General features: G+C 35.7%; 1 protein-coding gene across 2 annotated transcripts in view; it reads right to left on the bottom strand.

Annotated features, from left to right (window-relative positions):
* Positions 1-1,603: 1,603 nt before the first annotated feature.
* Positions 1,604-22,861, bottom strand: part of KCND2 (potassium voltage-gated channel subfamily D member 2) — a 594,735-nt gene continuing 573,477 nt past the window's right edge. Inside the window, exons 5-8 of one of the 2 annotated variants that reach the window (XM_056799626.1) lie at positions 12,658-12,753; positions 10,924-11,019; positions 5,719-5,966; positions 1,604-4,330 (exon numbers count right to left, since the gene is read on the bottom strand). In XM_056799626.1, coding sequence (XP_056655604.1) covers positions 4,153-4,330; positions 5,719-5,966; positions 10,924-11,019; positions 12,658-12,753 — 618 coding nt within the window. In that variant the 3' untranslated portion in view covers positions 1,604-4,152. The remainder of the gene's footprint in view (positions 4,331-5,718; positions 5,967-10,923; positions 11,020-12,657; positions 12,754-22,861) is intronic. The other variant, XM_007504201.3, reaches the window with a different exon arrangement.

Raw genomic sequence — 22,861 nt, 5'->3', positions numbered from 1 at the left:
ATTTTCAAATTATTTTTTCTCTTGTAGCTTCTATGTGTATTATACCTAGCCAATTGACTGTAAGCTTCCTGATGGCAGGAATCATGTTTTATCTCTTTAAACTTTGTATCTCTCCCAATTCTTAGTATAACATAGCACATTGTGGACACTTAAATGTTTGTTAAATTAATGAATGATGAACAGGTTGACTAGCTCTTTTCAGGTTCAATTTCTGTGCTAAAAAGAACTATCATTTTCCTCTTCTCCTTTTATCATCTGCCCCATCTTTGTGCTTCACTTCAAGAAAAACCCTTCACTTTCTCTATTTACAAAGATATTGGCATATGGTTCATTGAGCAGACTTTTCTTGGGAATAGACTAAGCTTTGGGCATTATAGTGGGCAGAATAAAGTATTATTGGGGAAACTGCATTTACCACAAGCTAGTGCTTCAAGAAAGTAATGTTACCATCTATATTTGCAATTTTTTAACAAATCCTGAATAAATACCTTTATATAAGTTGGCTATACTCTTATCTAGATATAGTTTTACTCACTAGAGAAGTTTTTATTATTGGCATATTTCCTTAAAACTATAAAACATGAACCTTTTTTAGGTTATAGTTCTTTAAATGATGCAAAAAATACTGTTTTCCCTCAGACTATTTTCTTCTGAAGTGATACTCTTTTTGAAACTTCTATACAATCTTCCCCAATTATTCTTTCCATGATCAGTGATGTGAATCTTGGAATCCATTTTCTTAAAATGTTTTAATACTATGCGACATAAATGATTACTCAAGGCATCTGATGTGGTATATAGCTAAAAAGATAATTTCCCCTTCTTAATTTCATGATATTTAGACATTTAGGTATAGCATCAACGACGCTATGGTGTGAGCATTGTTCCTTGCCCCCTGCTTATAGGTAGCATTTCAAATCTTTGTGCAATTACTTGGAAATTAAGTTATTATACTTGAGTAGGACACATATGATATATAGTTTTTATACCTATATTCACAATCTTGTAAGTGCTAGTGAGATATGGAAAAATAGAGGTTTGGCCTCAGAATAAAGAAGATCTAGGTTCAGATCCTCTTTCTGAAATATAGTAGCAATAGTGACATATAATTGCGACCACCACCAGCAGCAGACAACCAGTACCAAATTGTACCCAAGTTCAAACTCCTGACTGCAATTTGCTATTTTTAATGGGTGACTCATGCTATCTAGATGTCACACTAGAATAATAATCTTAATGGCTATCTAGCTTTAAATGTTTTCTTTTTGTTGGAACCTGTGAGTACATCTTGTGGAAACTCTCCCCAATATGCATCAGTAATAATACCTTGGAAAGTTAAGGTTGTAGAGAGTTGCTCATGAGCCCATGGAGAAAGTTGTGTGACTTGCCTCAGGAGACACAGTCAAAATGTGTCAAAGGCAGGATGAGAATCCACGTTTTACTGATCCCACTTTGCCACTTATGACTGTTGAGAGTTTCCCCCCAGAAGATCTGGCATAAGTGTGTGCTCTTTTGAAGTTAAATCTGTTGTCCTCAGAATTTGCAAATGAGGAAAAAACAGTCTAGAAAGAGAAGTTAGTTATTGCAAAATCCATTAGTCCTGTTCAAGCATGCAGATGTTTTATTTTATTATTCCTCAAATGTCTATTTCTTTTTCAGCACAACGCAGTTATTATGCTATCCTCTGAAATAAGATATATGAATTTCAAACAAAATTGTCAAAAACAACAACCTTGGTTGCTCCATATGGTACACAGAAATAATTACATTTCATTTACAGTACAGATGCACTTTACACAGTCATCAACAGTCATTCACTACCAACACAGTATTTGAAAATCACCTAAAACACCAAAAAAGTTTTCTTTTTTTAATTTCAGAAAAAAATGAAAGTTTTGCATAAGTGATGAGTGGGAAGAGGGGGCCAAACTACCAACTGGAAAATTTTTGCCACATTTTCTCAAACATTTAGGACATTAAAAATAAAATTGGTAATTAAGGAGTTAAAATCCTAAGTATTCCTGAATTGCAGTTTCCTTAGTCTATATTTAACAACAATAACAAAAATTTCATTAACTGTTATCAAAGAAGTTTCATTGTACAATCAACCTCGAAGCAAAAAGTGATAAGAAGCAGGCTCTAGGAATGATTAATCTTCAAGCTGCTGGCAAATTAGTAATTTGTTCAAGAAAGATTAGGAGTGAAGCCAGTTCTTTACAAGGAAATTTGAGTATATCTTATTTTCTTTCCTTCTGTAAGCATTTATCTAGTGCCTACTGTGTACACAACGTTGTCCTGGGGCAACTATAAAAATGTAAAGCAAGTAAAATCTTACTTTTTAAAAAAAGTCACAAATTATTTGGTATACATGGGGATGACATTTTTTTCTTTTTATGACAAACATTAAAAATCAAGGGGAACAATAATCTTTTCCCCACACACACATAGAAGTTAAACTGTATCCTTTGTAGTAGAATCTTGGAATGGACAGAGCTTTTGGATTGACATAAAACTGTTCACACTGGTACATGCAGACATGTCTGCTGATACAATATTCTTTAAAATATAAACACGTTTCCACTTAATGTACACAGAGATCAAGTTTGCATCACCAAACACCTTGTCCTCCTTCATGGGAGGAAACTGCTGTTTATAGGAATCTCTTTCTAGAAAAGATTTGTGTTGCTTTCCTAAAATAGGGAAGAAAGCAATCTTTCTTTAAGTATTGGTACAGAAAGCTTCCTAGCTTGAGCTCCATATTTAGAATCATGTTAGTTACTCTCAAAATATATTTGAGAAAATGTAATCTAATCAGACTCAAAGCAAAAGAAGTAGAAAAATGTGTAGGTACGGCTGTAAGACTACTTGGTGCTATGACATTTGTCCCAGCCTACTAGGACTGTTTGCACAAGACACCTCATGATAAATTTGATTTCTGGGCTAGTCATTAACAGCAAAGAGGTTTAATAAGTATTCATTTGTCAGATAACTCCTTTGCCCCCTTCTACTTTTTGATAAGGGGGTCGATTATCATATTTCACTAGTAAGAGACCTTGTCAGTTAATATAAAAGTAGGAAAGCCATTGGTACTACAAAAGAGGTTAATCCAGCTGCTAATGGGAAACCTTTGAAATGTCAATAGAGAGGTGAGCTAGAAATACAGGAACTGACAATGCACTGCGTCACAGGACTACAGTGGACAATAAAAGCTATTCTGGGAAAAAACACATCTATGGTACCACAGTTTGGATTAAAACTCACTAAAAACTTGGGCTACATTAAAGATTTTTTTTCCTAACTGTGCTACTAACTAAAGGAGATCTGGAAATTAAAACAAACAAACAGAAAGTCCTGATTCCTGATACAACAGGTGTACAATGGATTATTGCAGTTGTAACAGTATCTAGGAAGCAAAGTGAAATGATAATCAATACTGAGCTGGCTGGACACTGGAGGCTCACAGATGAGCATCTCAGCCAGAAAGACTGCGCTGCTAAGAGGAGTTTATTTGTAGAGTTTACCATGGAATGTGAACAATCAGCTTGTTGTAAGTGCCCAGAAATGCCCCTTTCTACAGTTAAAGTTTATCATGCCTAATCTGAAGACAACATAAGTAAACTGAGATCACTGCTCCAAAGAATTTCAGCATGCATTATGATGGTATTCCTTTCAGTCAGTACAAACCTGTCATATGAGGTTTTTTCTTTTTTTTTTTAAACATTAATATACTTGCCAATGTTCACATTTGTTTGTTTTACAGGAAAAAACATGTTATCAAAATGTTTTCCGTATGTGTTTTTTCATTCAACTGGAACATAGTGTTCAAAGTTGTTTTTTAAATTTCATTTTATTTTTTAAAAAAGAGTTCTTATCTTAAGAAGCATCAATGGGAGGCATTTCATTGTGCTCATTTATAAAGTCAAAGGATCACAGATTATTCCGCTGTATGATAGGTCAAACTGTATGCCCAGAAATGCCATTTGGTGGCCTTGAAGCACATCCTTAAGTTTGGAAACAATGTTTAGTTTCACTATAAACCGGCTTTCCATTTTGCTGTTTAATTTGTAAAAGACTGGATGTTTCTTCCATCTTCCTCTTTAGAACCCTTTCACAGTCAGGACTCAACTGCACTTGGTCTTTATTCGAATTGTTTTACAAAGCAGATACTCTGACAATGTTTCCTCCTGAGTACTCTGGAGATTCTGGCCTGTCATCGCCTTCAGGGGTTGTTACTGGAGGTGTCGGTATGCTTATTATTGCTGTAGTCACGTAAGGTTGCTCACAGTTTAGTTTAACACACTCTTCCATTTTGGCATTTAAACTGGATCGGCTGATGGGGAAAGAATGGATTTAGAAAAAAGGTAAGTTGTTCACACTGTTTTTACATGCCACTACCACAGAACTGAGGTGAAGATGTTTTAGTTTCTATGAATCAAATGTGTAAGTCTAAGAATATTGGTGACTATTTTAGGTAACTTTTTTAAAAAGAGCAAAATGAAGTAGATAGTATGGACCTGCAAACACAGTCAATATTAACTAAAGACATTCACAAGATGCTTAAAAATCAGTTGACTTTGCTAAGATCATTCAAAATTTCTGAGACTACATTTTTAGAACTAACACTAATCTGTAAATTTTATACTTACAGAATTAATACCCTTGACATCAATGGCATTTAAAAAGTTCCTTAGAAATTATTATTATTTTGTAAAAAATCTGCTTCAGACTACCTAGATGATGGTTTTAAAATGGCATGCCATGAGCTGCTGGTGTTTATATTTTGAGAATGGAATTATTCTCTAATGCACATCACTCTTGCCTACTTTAGATGGTTTGTATGTAAACAAGATAGACTTTAGAAACAAAACCCTTTTAAGCTCTTAGAAGCTTGAATTCTGTATTTCCAAAGCCTTCTGTTATATTTTAAAAAGCCACAGCCTGAGCTGTTTGCCTAGACTCTTCATAGACTGTTGCACACACACACACACACATGCACTTCTCACGTACACATGAAAGAAAAGAAAACAATGAAAAGAAACTTGGAACACATTTTGTCTGAATTAACTTTTAAAAATTGCCATTGATAACTTTTTTGTTGTTGCCAAAAATGCTTTTTGGTTGACAACATCTCTTGTTTGAGTCAGTGTTTTAGTATAGCTGTTGCCTTAGTTTTGATCATGTCAATTGGTACTTTGGTAAGTTTTTTATAAGTATCTTTAAATGTCTTCTTTTGTATTAATTGAATCTGTTCATTTAGATTTTAAGTACTTTGAGGGCAAGTAGAAGAGCTTCAATTCCTTTGCAGTGTCTCTACAGCACCTACTTACATTCAAAAGGCCCTCAAAAATGTTATTATTTTTCTTAAATTAAAAAAGATGAATCTAAGGGCTTCCTTAATGCAAGGAGACTTGCATGTGTGCCCATTCAGGAGAAGGAAGCATGCTTATCAAGGTGGAATGCAAATATCACTTCCCCTTACCTTTTTGACTCTTCCTATTACTTTCTTTCTTAATGGATTTGGGTACATGTGCATATCCACCTGACCTCCTTCTGCCCATTACATTGAGTGCTTTGATCTCAGTTGTACATCTCTGGCAGCTTGCGTGAGATTGTGTTACAGTTAGGTATGAGTAAATTCACATGCGAGCTCATACACTTGTCATGGCAGTGAGGACAATTTATGTCATCAGCTCAGATTAAGTTTAACATTCCAAGTACCTGTTAGATAAGGGTGTTCTCTCCACACACCTGATTTGGATTGTACTGAGCTCTTGTACACTGCCTTGGCGGCTCCCTGATACATTGGCATTTGGGATCCGGAAAGTTTTTTTGTGTCTTCTTGAGCAGCAAGTGCTGGTGACACCTTGTTGTGATGAGAGAGAAGGGCTGTGACTTGAAGGGCGATTGACTGTTGAAACTTCCATGCAGCTCTCCTCATAAACTTGTTCATCCACAAACTCATGATTCTGTCCAACACCATTAAGAATATGGGTTGAAGGCATAAAAGGGAAAAAAAGGAGAGATACATTACAGAATTATATTAGGAATTCATTCTTGCTGCCATGCCTTTAAACCTTGCACAGTTTTTAATTCTATTGAAAAAGGGCCAAGTTTCAGCCTTTTTTCCCCTTCTGAATGGACTGATGGACTAAGACAGGAATGTCCATCTCAAATAGAAATGAAGGCCATAAAACTGTACTTAAGGATACCTGTGAGCATGCATTTACTTAGAAACCCACATACTAAAATTATATTTTATTTTTATTTGTTTATACATTTCTCATTTAGATTTTAATCTAGTTTGGACTGAATGTAAGAATATGGGCCATAGACCACACAGTTAATACTTTTGTTCAAAGAGTGTTAAGTCTAAAATCCTATGATCCTATGAACATTCATACTTTCAAGTAAAATCTCAAAGCTACTGATGTTTTCGATTTGTATTTTTTGGTAAAAATAAAACAAAACAACTTCCTAACTTGTATTTCCTTGACCCCTCAATTCTATGTATTGATATACCACCAATATGAAGACCAAATCCTTAAACAATGTCTCTTCAACATCTACTACACACATTTGGATCTTAAAAAAATAAGAATGTAAAACGTTGCTAGCAGAAGTAAGTTATGAAGTATCTTCTGGAGGTCCTAGCTACAAAATAATTCCAACAACCAAAAATACATAAGAAAGTGTTCTGAAGACTGTTGGAGGCTTTGTAGGTGGCAGTGGATAGAGAGCTAGGACCCAGAATAAGGGAGATAGGAGTTCTAATGTGACCTCACAAATGTATTAACTATGTGATCCTGGGCAAGTCAATTGACTTTGATCTGCCACAGTTTCCTCATCTGCTTCTCAGTTGTGTGAGGACAACAATTTTAAAACACTCTACAAACGTTAAGGCACTTTAAAAATGCTAGCTATTATTATTATTATTATATTTATTATCATTATTCAGTTTTTCTGCTTCATATGAACATTTTCATAGTGACAAAGAAACTATTTTTGTTAGAAAATTATATTTTTACGATACTTTCATTTCAGTTTTTATTTTAAATCTTGGGATGTAGACGATTACACAATAATAGAGTTATTTCTAATAGCTTAATTAGCAAATGTTTTATACTTGCTCCTGTAGAGGAATTCTCCTCCATATTCTCTCTCCCACTGTTTCTTTTCTATTCTGCTTTACTTCCCCTCTCTCTCTTTGTCTTTCACTTCCTCCCTCCCTTCCTTCCACCCTCCCCTCCTTCCCTCCTTCCACCCTCCCCTCCTTCCCTCCTTCCACCCTCCCCTCCTTCCCTCCTTCCACCCTCCCCTCCTTCCCTCCTTCCCTCCTTCTCTCCTTCCTTCCCTCCTTCCTTCCTTCCTTCCTTCCTTCCTTCCTTCCTTCCTTCCTTCCTTCCTTCCTTCCTTCCTTCCTTCCTTCCTTCCTTCCTTCCTTCCTTCCTTCCTTCCTTCCTTCCTTCCTTCCTTCCTTCCTTCCTTCCTCCCTCCTCTCTCCCTTCTCTTTCTATCTCTGTCCATCTCTGTCTGTCTGTCTGTATGTGTTTCTGTCTCCCTCCTTCCTCCTTCCCTTCCCCTCCTCTTTCCCTCTCCCCCCTTCTCTCTCTGCCCTCTCCTTCAACCCTGTACTAGCAACAAAACTACCTTCCCTTACCCCTAATGAAAGAGCAAAGTCTGTCCAGGGCCTATGAATGTCATGAAAGGTCTCACAATAATCCTTGAATAATCACATAATCTTCAAACACAAATAACCAATACTGCCTGCATAAACTCACTGCATTGCCCAGAGGGGAAAATAACTCTGAATTAAAAAAAAAGAAGAATGTGTTTGGGAAAGGTACTCTTTGTACCAGTTATTACTTGAATAAGCTGCATTTGAATTATCCAAACTATTTATTTTCACAGTGTACTATGCATAAGAAAAATTACTTAAATTCAGTAAATGTATTAAGCATATAAAATACAATTCAGAGGACACATGGAACAAAATATGGTAATAGTACAGGATAGGATACATTTACTTATATAAAGAAATCCAACTTATCGCAGAAATAGATATTAAATAATAAGTGCCTATAGGATAATAATATTGAATATAACATAAGTAGAATGTTTTAATTTCAGTGCTAAGTAAAAATAATGATAGATTATTTGTATTTTTAAAAATTAAGGGAAATTTGTTTTTCTCACATGTGAATGAATGAGAATTTTGGTTGGGAGAGCAATTCTTCATTAGTTTTTTAAAAAACTGTATCTAGGGGGCAGCTGGGTATCTCAGTGGATTGAGAACCAGGCCTAGAGACGGGAGGTCCTAGGTTCAAATCTGGCCTCAGCCACTTCCTAGCTGTGTGACCCTGGGCAAGTCACTTGACCCCCATTGCCTAGCCCTTAGCACTCTTCTGCCTTGGAGCCAATACACAGTATTGACTCCAAGACGGAAGGTAAAGGTTTAAAAAAAACTGTATCTTATTGGTATTTGTTTCCCAAAATGTAAATATATACTTGCCAAATCAAAATGATTTTATATTAGATAACCTATTATGTTAGGCAATAATTTAGATCCTTGACCATTTGCTTAATTATGATAAAGTGTTTTTCTCTTATTTTTGGAAATCTTATTCCTTACCTTATCAAGAAGACTATTTTGGTAGAGTACATGCAGAATATGCTCAGTAATAGTAAAATTTACATAACTCCTCAGTATGATGCAGTGGAAGGAGTACTGAACCTCAGAGTCTGAGTTTAAATTCCATTTTTGTCTCTCACTATCTATGTGACCCTGAATGAATCACTTAATTTTACTGGATTTCAGGTTCTTTTTCTGTATGATCATCAGTTGGGTGGAATGGATGACCTCTAATATGTTTTCCAGCCTGTAACTATGAAGTATCTTAAATTCATTGAACACATTATTTATTTCCAAATAGTGAGTTCTTATTCCAAAAGCTGGGATCTTTGGGTTTATCAAATGCTAGCTTGCTGAAGTTATTTATTCCTAGACTATTCTACTGATCCTTTGTTCTCTCTCTTAGCCAGTACCATATTGTTTTGAAGATAACTGCTTTGTAGTCCAATTTAAGATCTGGTACTGTTAAGTGAATTATTTATTTCCAAATGTAGCCTAAACCTAATAAAATTTGACAGTGGTTGTGATATTTTAATGAAGTCTACTCTGTGTGTACACTGAAATGCCCTGGGGGGTGGGGGGGGAGAAGTTGCTAGAGAGGGGAAACAAACTGATTAAGCTATAAAATAAGTTAGACTATAGTACCTAACATGATGATAGGGCACAAAAGAGACTTAATTTTTACCGTATTATATTTATTTTTCAAAGACTTAAGATGATATCTTAAACTGGTCTTGAATTTTTGAGGACCTGATGGCCATAAGCATGTTATTGAACCTAAGTGTTAGATTCCCCATTTGTGAAATGAGGCTAAAACTTTCAGCTGTACCATGGAGTTACATCATAAGTACATATAACTTATGTGAATTCAAGTATAAGCACTAGTAAGGGAGGAAGGTGGGGGGGGACGAATTGTAACTTAAATGTCTCTCACAATGCCACATAGACTTTGGACTAAGCTTGAGTAGATGTGAATCTGTTGTTCTCAGTTCACATGTACTTCTAGAGCCTATCACCTTCCTGAGCATGATTCTAGAATCTAGTTTTCATCATAAGGTAGGGGAGTTTGAGGATAGTCTTATTTCCCTTCCTACCTAATATGTATCTGGCCAACTGGAAGGATCCCACTGTTTCCTTTGACTTTGCATTCTGCTCTTTCATAATGAATCAGGACATAGAAACAATTATAGAATGGTATGGCATGGCACCTTCAAATATAATCACATCTATGTGCGAAGCCCTTTCATGAGTATTTTCTCTCCAATCATCAACTTCTCTGATAGCTTTATATATATATATATATATATATATATATATATATATTTATTTATTTATTTAAAGCCTATTTTTTTGTTTTCTTCTGTTTGAATAGAAGTCTTGGCTCCCATCTGTCTCCTTATCAATGGCATAGCTGGGTATAGTGAAAAATATAGTTTACTTTCAATTGTTTCCTTAGCAACCATATCACCTCTTCCTGATCTCTAGAACAGGCTGTTGTTTTTTTTTTTTAAGACCCTAGTCTACTTAGCTCCTTTCCAGCTATGCAAGTTTAAAGATATTACAACTTCTCTTTCTGGGTGACTTATTTTTTCAATGGTAATTTTATTTTTAAAAATTAATTAAGAATATTTTCCATGGTTACATGATTCAAAGGTAATTTTAACTTTACAAAAATCAGCATACTTCAGAATATAGTCTAACTCCAGGGGAAAGGGGGACTCCATGGTACCTCTTGAGCTTGCTGTCAGGCTCTAGGTGACTCTACTGTACCTAAAGGGCTTTCTGTGAGGGTCTAGGTGAGGCAAAACATGTAAAGTGGTTAGCAAATTTGGATGTACCATACAATAATGTTATTATTCACTTTTTATTTTGATCAATATCATTATGTTGGGTTATCAAGAACTTTTGGAACATCTTTTTTCTGTTTGGTCAATATTTCCAAAAATCACAAGGACATTTAGAGAAAAAAGAAATCTTCCCTGACTATAGTCCAGAGCTTATAGCCTTTTGTGAAAGAAAAGTGGGTTTTTTTTTTTTCATGCAGCTCAATGTTAAATATTCGGTTTCCCATTTAATTGCCAGAATACCATGTACATAAACATTTCCCAAATACAGATGTGAAAAGATTTCTAAATTGAAATTTCAACAGGCATCCAATGCAGTTTAGCACTTGGCTGTGCACAAGGTTGAGGATTCACGCTATGAAAAAGAAAAAGCTGAAAGGCAACAGGGTTGTGTAAAAGCAAATGAGATTGTTAGTGGCACAGGGGAAGGCATTGATGCTATCTCCTTACCGTAGTTTTTTCCAGACAGTGAAGCAGGTGGTGGTGCTGGGTTTCAAAGCAAGAGCCAGATTTGCTAACAAAGGCCTGTTCATCTTCTCCAGAGGACTGTAAACACAAAGAATACAGTGTTGCTGTCTATATTATTTGCAAACAATGGGGATGCTAGCCACATGCTTCTACAAGACAGACTGAGACTACAATGGACCATAATTGGAGTGTTTGTCAGCAAAACCCACAGACAGAAAAATAGCTCTTGAGTTGTATGGTCAGTAGTCAAAATGGCTAGTGGGTCTCCTTATTTTGGACACTGAAAGCTTCTTTTTTTTTAAATCTTCAACCTTCAACTAGTGTTATAACTTTGGGTCAGTCTGTGACCATCTTAATTTCAAATTTAAATAAATATGTAATAGATACATTCTGAAAGATTACATTTCTTAGATATATATTTATTTTGTTTCAAATTTTTTATTCTTAACAAATGCCAAATAAAATGAGCATTTTCATATATTTAGTAGAACAAAAAAAAAAAGGATTGTGCATGAAACAAACTACAGATCTCAAAGCTTTTTTTGTTATTAGGATGATTGAAATTATAAAATCCATGCAGGTCAAGAGCTCTTAACTTGTTTGTCATGGACCTTTCTGGCAGTCTCCTGAAGCCTATGGACCCCTTCCTAGGATAATATGTTTAAATGTATGAAACAAAATGCATGAGATTTTAAAAAAATGAAATACCATTTCTAAAATATTTTCAAAATCAAAGTGAAAGGTCCCAGATTAAGAATTTGTTATATGAGGTTTAAAATTAAAAGACACATAGAGAACTCAATAATTAAGATTTGGGTAGAATTTTATGACACTCCAAGTTAATTGGAAAGTAGAGCAATTTTTATGTGTGGAGAAGAGGTATGAAACGCACCTGGGGCAAGCAGGGCAAAAGGACAGCAAATTTTGTTGGGGTGTCTCTCTTAAGAGGGAGGGAGAGCAGAAGCAGGCTAGAGAAGAGCTTGTTTGGGGCATAACTATCAGCTTACCATCTGGTAGAGTGTTATGTTGACTAATTACTCTTGCTAATTAGTCCTGAGCTCCATTGTTGGAATGCTGCTGAAGTACTTAGTTCCAGGCTGGACATCAAAACATAGAGGGTGCTGACATTGTTCAAAGCCCTGTGGCCTCACCCTAGATACATGTCTCTTGGGGACACTTGAAAATGCAGCACAAGGATGGTTGAGGGTCAGGGTGTGAGAAGAAAAATGATATTGCCTGGAAATATCATTGATTCAAAATTCAGAGCATTGATGCTAACCTGCCATAGTTGGGGTTTGGTGTACATTTATTGTTCTGTTTTCATAATTATCCAGTATATGCTAAAACTTTCAAACAAGAAGCAGCATGGCATAATGGACAGAGAACTGGTCCAGGAAGGAGCAAATCCTGGGATTGAATTCCAGCCTGGAAAATTTTTGAATGTGTGACTCTGGGCAAGTTACTTAACTTCCCAAAGAGCCACTCTCCAAGACTGTAACTTGGAGAGTAGTTGCTTTTGTATATTTTGTATATTGTATATTTGTATATGAAGGAAGTTTTCTTTCCCAGTTCCTTATGCTAAGGAAATCATAGCTAGGGAAAGGAAATAGGCAAATGACAAGAAAACAACTGGTAGGCTAAGCTTGGTGTGAAGCATTGTTACATTAATGATTGGGGCCTTTTTTTTAAGTAGGAAGGAACTTTTCAGTATTTTACCTGGAGCTGGTTACTCAGTAATCCATTTCGTTTGCTCTGCATGTAAGCATTGGCACTTCCACTCTTGGCAGCTCGGATTCTTGCAAGCCTTGCTTTCTGTATCAGAAGATAAGAAAAGAAAAATGTCTTTTTTGTGAGGTCTACCTTGTTGATAAACTAGCCAAAGCACATCTCAATAAAACCAAATGAACTAGTTAGTTCTCATTAGATCTCATAAATTTAGTTAGTTCTCATAAAGATCTCATTAATTCAGGCATCCTTTCCAATAATGGAATAAAGCATCAACCCATGAGAATTTGAAGGAAGAATACACGAGTTTATTTGGAGTATCAAAGTATAACTTTTCAGTAGGGAATACTCTCTTCAGAAGACTTATCTTAGTCTAAATGTACTAATAAGAAGTGGTACTCTGAAAATTTATTTTAAGAATAATTAGGTGGCTCAGTGGATAGTCAGGTCAAGAAGTGGCAGATCCTGGGTTTGAATGTGACCTCAGATACTTCCTAATTGTGTGATCTTGGGTAAATAATTTACTCTCAATTGGCTATTCCTTATTGCTCTTTGACCTTGGAACCAATACTAAGTATTGATTCTAAAATAGAGGGTAAGATTTTCTTAAAAATTAATTCAAAAATTCTAATTGAATGATTATTTTTCTATTTTGTTGACTTATTCCTTTGTTATTGTTTCTGTTGAGATTGTGGTAGTCCATTAAAAAGCAAACAAAGAATTTCTGCCTGGTTTTATATTATCTAATAAGCCCTATAGAAATAGTCTCTCTTTCTGACTGATACTTCTTTCTCTTCTGAAACTTCTCATAGCTGGATCTTTTTGCCTGAAGACTCCAGAGTAGAAACTTAGTTTACTGGTTGACCAATGTCTTCTTGTCTATGACCTTAGAAATGTAAATCTACCTGGATTTGGCGTGGGACATTCTATCTTCCTATAAAATACCTAAATTGCCTGACCATATTAATGAGTTTCCCTGAAGAATGAAAGAACTTGTGATCCCCAGAGTTCTAGCTGAAGTATCCTGTCTTTAAGAATTCTGTGGAATTCCTCTTCCTGCCAAGATCTGAAAAACATTCTTTTTCTTTTTGTTCAAAGACATTTTATTTTTCCAATTACATGTAATAATAATTTTCAACATAACACATTTTGAAATTATAAGGTCAAAATTGTCTCCCTCCCTCCTTTCTCTCCTCCCTTCGCAGAGATAGTAAACAAGTTGATTTGGGTTATACTTGTATTATCATGCAAAACACACTTCCATATTGGTCATTGTGGTAAGAGAATATGAGAATATTCATCTAAAACTAAACCCCCCAAACGAAATCATAGTAAAACTAATGTGAAAGATAGTATACTTGATCTGCATCTGACTCCAACAGTTCTTTCCATTCTTTTCCAGCATTCTCTGTCCTAAGTTCTTCAGAATTGTGAAGCCTGTTATTCTTAAGGATTCCTAGGATCTTAAGGATCTGTCTTACAACAGAGGTATGTATCATTTCTAACCCCAGCATGGATGAATGATTGTCAGGCAAAATAGATTAATCAACCAATCAATCAACTAGAATTTCTTAAGTGCCTATTATATTCCTAACACCCTGCTAGATATTGGAGATATAAAAACAAGAGTGAAATAATTTCTATACTCATGGAGTTATTTAGAGAGGCAAAGTGTACATATATACATTCAAAATAGATATATTTTGTGTGTGTGTGTGTGTGTGTGTGTGTGGAAAAACTAGCATCTAATAGGACCAGGAAAGTCTTAATATAAAGATAGAAGTTAAAATGAACTTTAAAAGAAATCTGATTTTAAGAGGGAAGGCTAAGGAAGGAGTATATTCAAGTACGTGGGATAGCCTGTCCAAAGGCACAAAGACTGAGGATGGAGTGCCATATAGTAAGGAATATCATATATTATTCCAATGTTTTATTTTTTTGGGGGGTAGTTGTCTCAGAATCCTTCCTTTGTAGCATTTTCCTCCTTTCTGTTCCTTTGGGTGTCTTCAGTTAAACTATAGAAAGTGCTCTTCATTTTAATATTCCAAAAGGAGGACTCATTAATATCAGCATTTACTGTTCCAACTAATTCTTCCATGAAACACTTGTAGTCAAGTCACTGGATCCCTGAAAGATCTAACATATTTGAGACAAAAGAAATCACTATTGCTGTGCATATGTGGCAATGTCTCACTGAAAATGACAAGTATTCCAGTGACCCAGGAGCAACTATCACTTTAAAAGCCTTCCCTTTAAACTGATATGGAAGATCAATGAGGGGCCATGAAGAGACTAATGCTTTTTATTTGCCAAAAACATGTGGACTTTATTTTTGTTGCCCAAAGGGAAGAGGACACCTGCCCATTCTCCAATTAAATTAGTCATACTAGACTAACAGACATCATAGTTAATTTCCTCTCCATCTACTTTTATGGATTACTTATCTGCTTTAGCAGTATAACTGGGTAATTGTCAGAGTAGGCTAGGTTGTACAGTGGTTAGAGAGCTGGGCCTACAGTTAGGAAGACTGGTCTTTCTGAGTTCAAATCTGGCCCCAAACACTTCCTAGTTGTGTGATCCTGAGCACATTTCTTAACCTTGTTTATCTCAGTTTCCTCATATGTAAAATGAGCTGGAGAAGGATATAGCAAGCCAGTCTAACATCTTTGCCAAGAAAACTCCAAATAGAGTCACAAAGAGTCAGACAAGACTGAAATGATTGAGCAACAACATTGTGTTATATAGTGACACCCTATAATAGAGAACTCGTAATCTTTCATTACAGAAAAGGACAGTTTCATTCACTAGGTCAATCACCTTCAGACTGCTCAATCGTTTTGTGGATGAAATTCAAGAAGCAAGGCATTTCTTGTACTATATTGGATTAATAATTTTTCTCAGAGAAGAACAAAGTAAACCTGTGAAGAGAAGTTCTGTGTATGTTACTTAGAGAGGTTTGCAGAGAGGATCTATTTTTTAGAAAGAAAAGGAGGGTGTAAAATATAGTAAATGGAATCTAGGCAGGAAAATCTGGATTCAAATTCTTCCACTAATACTCACTAGCTATGTAAATGAGTTCAAATCATTCTTCAAATCATAATTTCCTCCCTCTGGAAAAAGGATATTATAACCTCACAATGTAATTGTGAGGCTCAAAGGGAACAATATAGGTATGCTACTTTAAAAGCCATAAAGCATTATATAAATGTGAATTTTTTTTTAATTCTGGGAGAATTTAGAGTTGCCACTCTCAAAGACTTACCTTCACAAAATATATTATTATATATTAAGAAGAACTATTGACTAAGTTCATGGTTTTTAACAGTGATGTTCTACTTTCTATTTATTTTTTATCATATTCTTGGAAATTGTAAGACTCATTTTTTTCCTTTTAAAAATTGTTTGTATCAGTCCAAAATTTATTGGATCAAATTCAAGAAATATACTAAAATTTACAATTTTAAAGCAAACCTTTATTGGAAAGAACTAGATAATTTAAAAGAAATGTTGTTGGTAGGTGGATGAGCTAGTCTCAGATTTTTTAGACTTGTCCCAATTAAATAAAGGCAATTAATGAATTAATTATATTGCAAAGAAAGCTTTTTGAAACAGGAAAGAGAGTGTTTTGAAATTAACTACTTCAAAATGAATGAATAAATACAGGACTAGTAGCTCATGTCTGTAATCCTTGTTCCTGGCCATGTTAAGGTCCATGTATGGTCTTGGTGATTGATCTAGCATTATATGGTAAGCCCCTGTGGATTTACCCCACAGAAATACTAAGAAAAAGTGAATCAATCCAGATTGGAAACAGATCAAGCCCAATGATAATTCCCACAGATAACAGGAAGGAGTAGTTTGGTGAGTAACTATTACACTCCTAGCCAATATTGGGTGCAAAGAGCATCAATTAAATTCCAGCTTTATCGTAGGTGCCACAGATAAGAAGTAAAAACCAAAAAAGCATATGCCCTCTACGAGGCTATAGCCTACTTATATATACATTTAATTGCTAGAGACATGTTTGGACTGGAAATCCAGCCCTAAAGTTAAAAGACACTAACTTTCCATAACTGTCATGGTAATTATGTTACCAATGTTGCATTTATTTTTAAAGTGCTTTGGTTTACTCTCTCTCTCTGACTGTACCTGTGTATGTTTCTCTGTGTCTATCTCTTTTTTCAGTCCTTTAGCACTTAGTAGCAGTACTGGAAAATGCTCTTTTCTTTATTAATGAGACAAATACCTTACTGCCCAGTACAGGAAAATTAAATATATTAATCACAAAGAGAAGTTTATGTATTCGAAAGTAATCACTACCATAGGACTAGTTATGGACACAGATGGAAAAGTACCAGTGGGTTTATAAGAGAAGAAGCATTTCAACTACACAGCAACAATGCTTTTTAAAAAATGTACCACACTAATTTCAACCCCAAACTCCTCCCTTCTGCCTTCACACTTGACTATAGAACTGTATTAGGTAATACGCCATAATCAACCTTACCATATGGCTAATAAAGCTTAGCTACTTTTTACATGCAAAGACGTGTGCCTTTTGGTCCAACTTGCAACTGAAGGAAATTATTTCCCCCAAATACCAATGAAATGCATTAAATCCCTGCCCCACTGATGCATACAGTCTGGGCAGCATGGACTGTGACTATCTGAAAGGTTAAAAGAAAATCAACCACTGGTTCAAGTTCAATTCAACTGCCTTCAAACTCAGTGCCTACTATGTGCAAGGCAAGCTGTTTATGCATCATAGGTAAGAGGCACATATGTTTAAAGCTTGAAAAATTAGAGATTACTAAGTCCAAACATTTAGTTTTACAGATGAGGAAACTGATGCCCAGAGAGGTTAGAACATTTTCCCAGGGTTATATTAGTAGAGCATAAACAGTCTTGCCTTGAAGTTAGGGAGAACTGATTTCAAGTCCTAATGCTGACATATATAGCTGGCTGTGAACATGGACAATTAAACCTTTAACCACTAAAGGTGACTGTCTAAGACTATGAGTTTCAGAGGAGTTGCTGATTTGCATTAGTGGAAATAAGTTCTACTCTAGGAATTACCACACTGATGAAATTGCAGGATGGAAATAGCTCGTGAGTCCTTGCCAAATGTCAATGGCACAGTGCCAAATGCTGAGGGTAGGACCCAAATTTTTACAAAAATGAAAGAATCCCTGCCTTCAGGGAGATGCTACTTTTTGAAAGAATATATCACATTTACATGTACATATATGTATATAGACAAGTATATACAAGATAATCAGAGGAGAAAGTATGAATATTTGTGAGGACTGTCTAGAGGAGTGGACAATCTTAGCTGAACCTTACGGAGATACAAAGGTATACTGAGGCACAGAGAAAGGCATCTATTCCAAGTGTGCAAATGGCTATGGAGGGAATGCTGAGTTTAGGGAACTGCTCATTTGAGAGCTAGATGGCAAAATGCACAAAGGGAAATGAAAGATAGCATGATAGTAGATAAAAAGATGAATTTGGAGTCACAAAGACCTGGGTTCAAAATTTACTTCAGATATGTATTAGGAGTGTAAACTATGGACAAGGTATACCTCCCTCATTCTATTTTCCATCTGAAAAATGGGGACCTTGTTTTTAGAATATGCAATTGCTGTGAGGTTCAAAAAAGATAATGTAGATTAAAGGGATTTGGAAAACTTTAAAGCATATTACTTATTACCACTAAGTGCTATACTTAGTTATCAATATTATCAATGAGAATGTTCTTGGAAAGGTAAGTTGAAATCACATTGTGGAGGGCCAACAATGGCAAAATAATACATGTGTATTTTATCCTCAGGGCAAATTAGGAACTACTGAAGGGTTTTGAACAAAAACATAGCACAAGAAGACTTCCCTATTACTGCTGAGGGCACTGCCATACTCCCAGTCACTCAGACTCACAATCAAAATGCCATCTGCAATTCTTCAATCTCTCCCACCTCCTTTAACAATTAGTTGCTATGTCTTGTCAATTGTACCTTCATAACATCCTTTGTCTACTTTCCACTCTGTCCTTTGACACTTTTACCATATATAATCCTCATTGCTTTATTCACATCTAGACTATCAGAGTAACCTCCTGGTTGACCTTCCTGCCTCAAGTTTCTCCTCAATCCAGTCCATCCTTCATTCAGCTATTAAAATGGTCTTCCCAAAGTTCGGGTCTGACTGTTATCCTCCTAGTCAATAAAATCCAGTGTTTATTACCTCTAGAATTGAATATAAAATCCTGTCTTTTAAAGCTCATTATAACCTGACCCCTTACTACCTTTGCAGTTCCTTAACCCTTTACTCCCCTCCACAGACTGTACAGTCCAGTGACTGAGATTTCTTTATTATTTCTCACATAAGATACTCTATTTCCTGATGCTAGAAACTTTCAATGGAGACTGTCCTCCATATATTGGGAATGTTTTCTCTCCTTACTACTGCCTCCTGGTTTGCTGGACTTCCTTCAAAACTCGATCAAATTTCATTTTCTGTCTTTCCTAGATTTCTATAGTATTAGCATCTACCTTTGAGATGATCTCCAATGAATCCTATATAGATAATTAGTTCACACTTAGTTAATTACATGTTATGTCCCTTCCCCACTCCAGGATATGGTAAGTTTTTTGAGGACAAAGTGATTTCTTTTTGCCTTTCCTATTTCCTTTGCTTACCACAGTGCCTGGTATATAACGGGCACTCCATATGTATTTGACTTGACTTTTGGCAGCTACATGGAGGAAAACTAAGAGAAGAGAGAGAACAAAAGAGATAATTGCAGTGACATAGGTAAGAGGTGATGGGACCTTTGAAGAAAGGTAATGATTCTGTGATGGAAAAGGAGGAAGATTTCAGAAATGAGAGCTTGAAAGAAGACTTAACTCCAGTCAAATATAAAGGGTGAGGGAGAAAGAATAATCAAGGATGACTCCAAGGTTACACACCTCAATGTTAGAAATAGTGAAAAAATGCTTTGTTAATAAAAACTAATGTTGAGAATCAATTTGTTTAGTTGAAAGTAGAGTCCCTGAGGGCAGGCACAGTAGCATTATAAAACTTTTGCATCTTTAGATCCTAGCACTGTGATGGCGAACCTATGACAGAGGTACCAAAGATGGCATGTAGAACTCTCTGTGGGAATATGGCCACCTCTCCCCTTGCCAGAATTCATTAGTAGAAAGGCAGAGGGACTCTGGTGGAACTGTTCCCTCCCCATCTCTACCACACCTGAGGACATTTTTTCACATTAACTGACCCTATGCCCAGCAGCCCAATGGGGTCACTTTTTCGCTCCTTTGCGTCGGGTAAGTGGAGTGCAGAGTGCACCTGGCACTCAGTGGAGGTGTGGGGCAAGCATAGCATTTATTCTGGGGGTAGGGTGGAGGTGGGGTCTGGCACTCCATCTCTAAAAGGTTTTTCATCACTGACCTACATGCAATGACTCACATATAATAAGGCAAATAATAAATGTTCATTGAAATGAAATCAACAAGTTTTCCTGTATTGTCTTAGCACTATAATTAGGCAAATTATATGTGCCTAATAAATGTTTATTCACTGACCAATGACTTGGCATCTCATTTTATCATGAATGCAGTTTTCATTGTTATATGTGGGAATTTTTTTTTACATTATTCTACATTATAGAGATCAATATGAGGTTTTAATTACTATCTTTCCATTTCCATGCAAGACAAAACAAGGAGGGAGAGGTGGGATGTAGGGAACCCACTAGTTGGGTAGCCTACAAAGCACTGTTCTTGTCAGGGAAACTGTTTTAGCTGTAAAGAAAGCAGTATTTTATATGTAAAGGTTGCAAAAGGAAGAGGAAACAGAAAAGGACACCTGACCACAGTACATAGATGACATAATTAGGGTTGTTCCTAGTCTTAAATGCCACACCTTTTGTGGGTGGTGACAGACAATGGTAGAGCAGTTCTTTTTGGTTTTGAAGGGAACAGGTTAGTTCTTAATTTTCTAATAATGTATTTGAAAGGAGAGAGGGTGGAAATTGTCTAAGGCAATTCAATCAAGGAGCTATTGAGAAGGCAAGTATTTCTGAAAGAGTAATTCCCTCAAGTGTATTTCACCTTACTAAATGAGGAATGTGGGAGATTACTGGACCATTTTATTGCCCAAATCCCAATATGTTTTCATTGCCATTGAACAATAAAAGTGTCCAGGGACAGACTTATAAGTAAGCAGAGTAGGAAAATACTCTGGTGTAATTGGAGGAACGCCAGGAAGGATTTCTAACCTAAATCTCTCCCATTGCTGACTCTTTAACTTCCACCATTAGAGAGTCATTCCTTTGGGTTAAGGAATATTTTTAAAAATATTACTGGTTTTATATACTGTGTACTATGTATAATGTAATACTACATTAAATAATGCAAGCTTCTAATTTGGTGTGTATTAGTTTGACACATCCTTTTCCAATCTTCTTGAGCACCCTTAAGGATATTATGTAAATAGTAAGAATGAATAAAGAAAGAATGGGGAGAGGGGTCTAGATATCTGTGGTCAAGGATGAGAGGGGTAGTCTGGTAAAATAGTGCAGAGGGCTCTCGGAAGTCAGGAGTAGCATAATATAAATAATAAATAATAAATACACTAGGCTATAGGGGAAATTAGGAAGTATCAGAATGTGAATCAGAAAGGCAGCAAAGAACCAATAAAATCTAGCAATTTTATCTATCTATCTATATCTCTATAGATTATGTATCTATCTATCTAGTTATCTACCTACTTATCTAACAATTTTATGGCAGGCTATCCTTGAAAGATTTTATAATATCTTGGTATGTCAAAAGAGAAAAAAACTCATAAATCAATTAAGTAATAAACATTTATTAAGTGCCTACTATATTCCAGGCTAAGAGCTGAGGATAGAAGAAGAGAAAAAAAAAACAGTTCCTTCCCTCAAGGACCTTATTATTTAATGGAGGAGAAAGTATTCATATGTATATCTATATTTTACATTCACACACAGGAAGCAATCTATATGTTGGATAAATAGGAAATGATTAACAGAGAGGAGGTAGTATAATTAAGAAAGGGTAGGGAAGGTTTCTAGTAAAAGATAAGATTTCAGATAGAATTTAAAGGAAGCCAGGGAGGTCAGTGGGTGGAGCAGAGGAGAGAGAATGGTCTCCGAATGGGGGAATAGCCAGAGAAATTGCTCAGAGTTGAGAGATGGGAGTATCTTATTTGTGGAACTGTTAGGGAGCCAGTGTTACTAGATTAAAGGATATGTTTTAGGGAGTAATATGTAAGAAGACTGGAAAGGTCTTCTCCCAGAATATGGTGGCACCAAAGTCCTGGAAGACAAGGACTATTTCATAGAGATAATGATATTCATGTGAAATATGTAGATTGACATCACCACAGAAATAGTGTCATGAAAGTTGCCCATTCCATTGAAGTTCTGAAATCTTTTGTTTCATCATATAAATAAATTTTAGGTCCCTTGTTTTTATAATAAATGGACTCCAAAATCCACCCTTCCCCCCCCAAATGGAATGAGGTTATAAAGAGCTTTGCATGCCAAAAAGAGGATTTTGTATTTGCTATTGTAGGCAATAGGGAGCTACTGCAATTTACTGAGTAGAATTCTGATTAATTACACTTGTACTTTAGGAGAATCATTTTAGTAACTGATTAGAAGATGGATTGGAGTGGCGAGAGAATTGAGGGAGGGAGTTCTTATCAACTGGTTATTACTATAGGCATGAGGTGATGTAGTATTAGGGTGTTGGTAGTGTCAGAAAAGAAGATCTATCTGCTAGCCACTACAAAGGCAAAATCGATAGGCCTTGGCAACAGATGGACTTATTTTGAGTCCATCTGAAAGACTGGGTTTGGGGGTAAAAAAATAAATTTATTGATGCAGTTAGTGTTAATCAATAAATTAATTGATCTTTAACCTCTCTTGGAAATCAAAAATCCTGAAAGAAAGTCTCATGAATCCTTAAATACAATTTTAGAAACTCATTATTCAACTGTTTCCTAAACATCATAAGACATATCTAACTGTTGAATAGCCAATCATGAGGTCCATCATTCTATTAGTCCCTTTCCTGTTCCTTGAATGATGATGAATAATCACTTGCTTGGACTCTATGAACAGATCCCATTCATTTAAGTGTGACATTCTTCATTTATCCAATGCAAA

The sequence above is a fragment of the Monodelphis domestica genome, chromosome 5 (assembly GCF_027887165.1).
Source record: "Monodelphis domestica isolate mMonDom1 chromosome 5, mMonDom1.pri, whole genome shotgun sequence".
Lineage (NCBI taxonomy): Eukaryota > Metazoa > Chordata > Mammalia > Didelphimorphia > Didelphidae > Monodelphis > Monodelphis domestica.
This window is presented reverse-complemented; position numbering and strand designations above follow the sequence as displayed.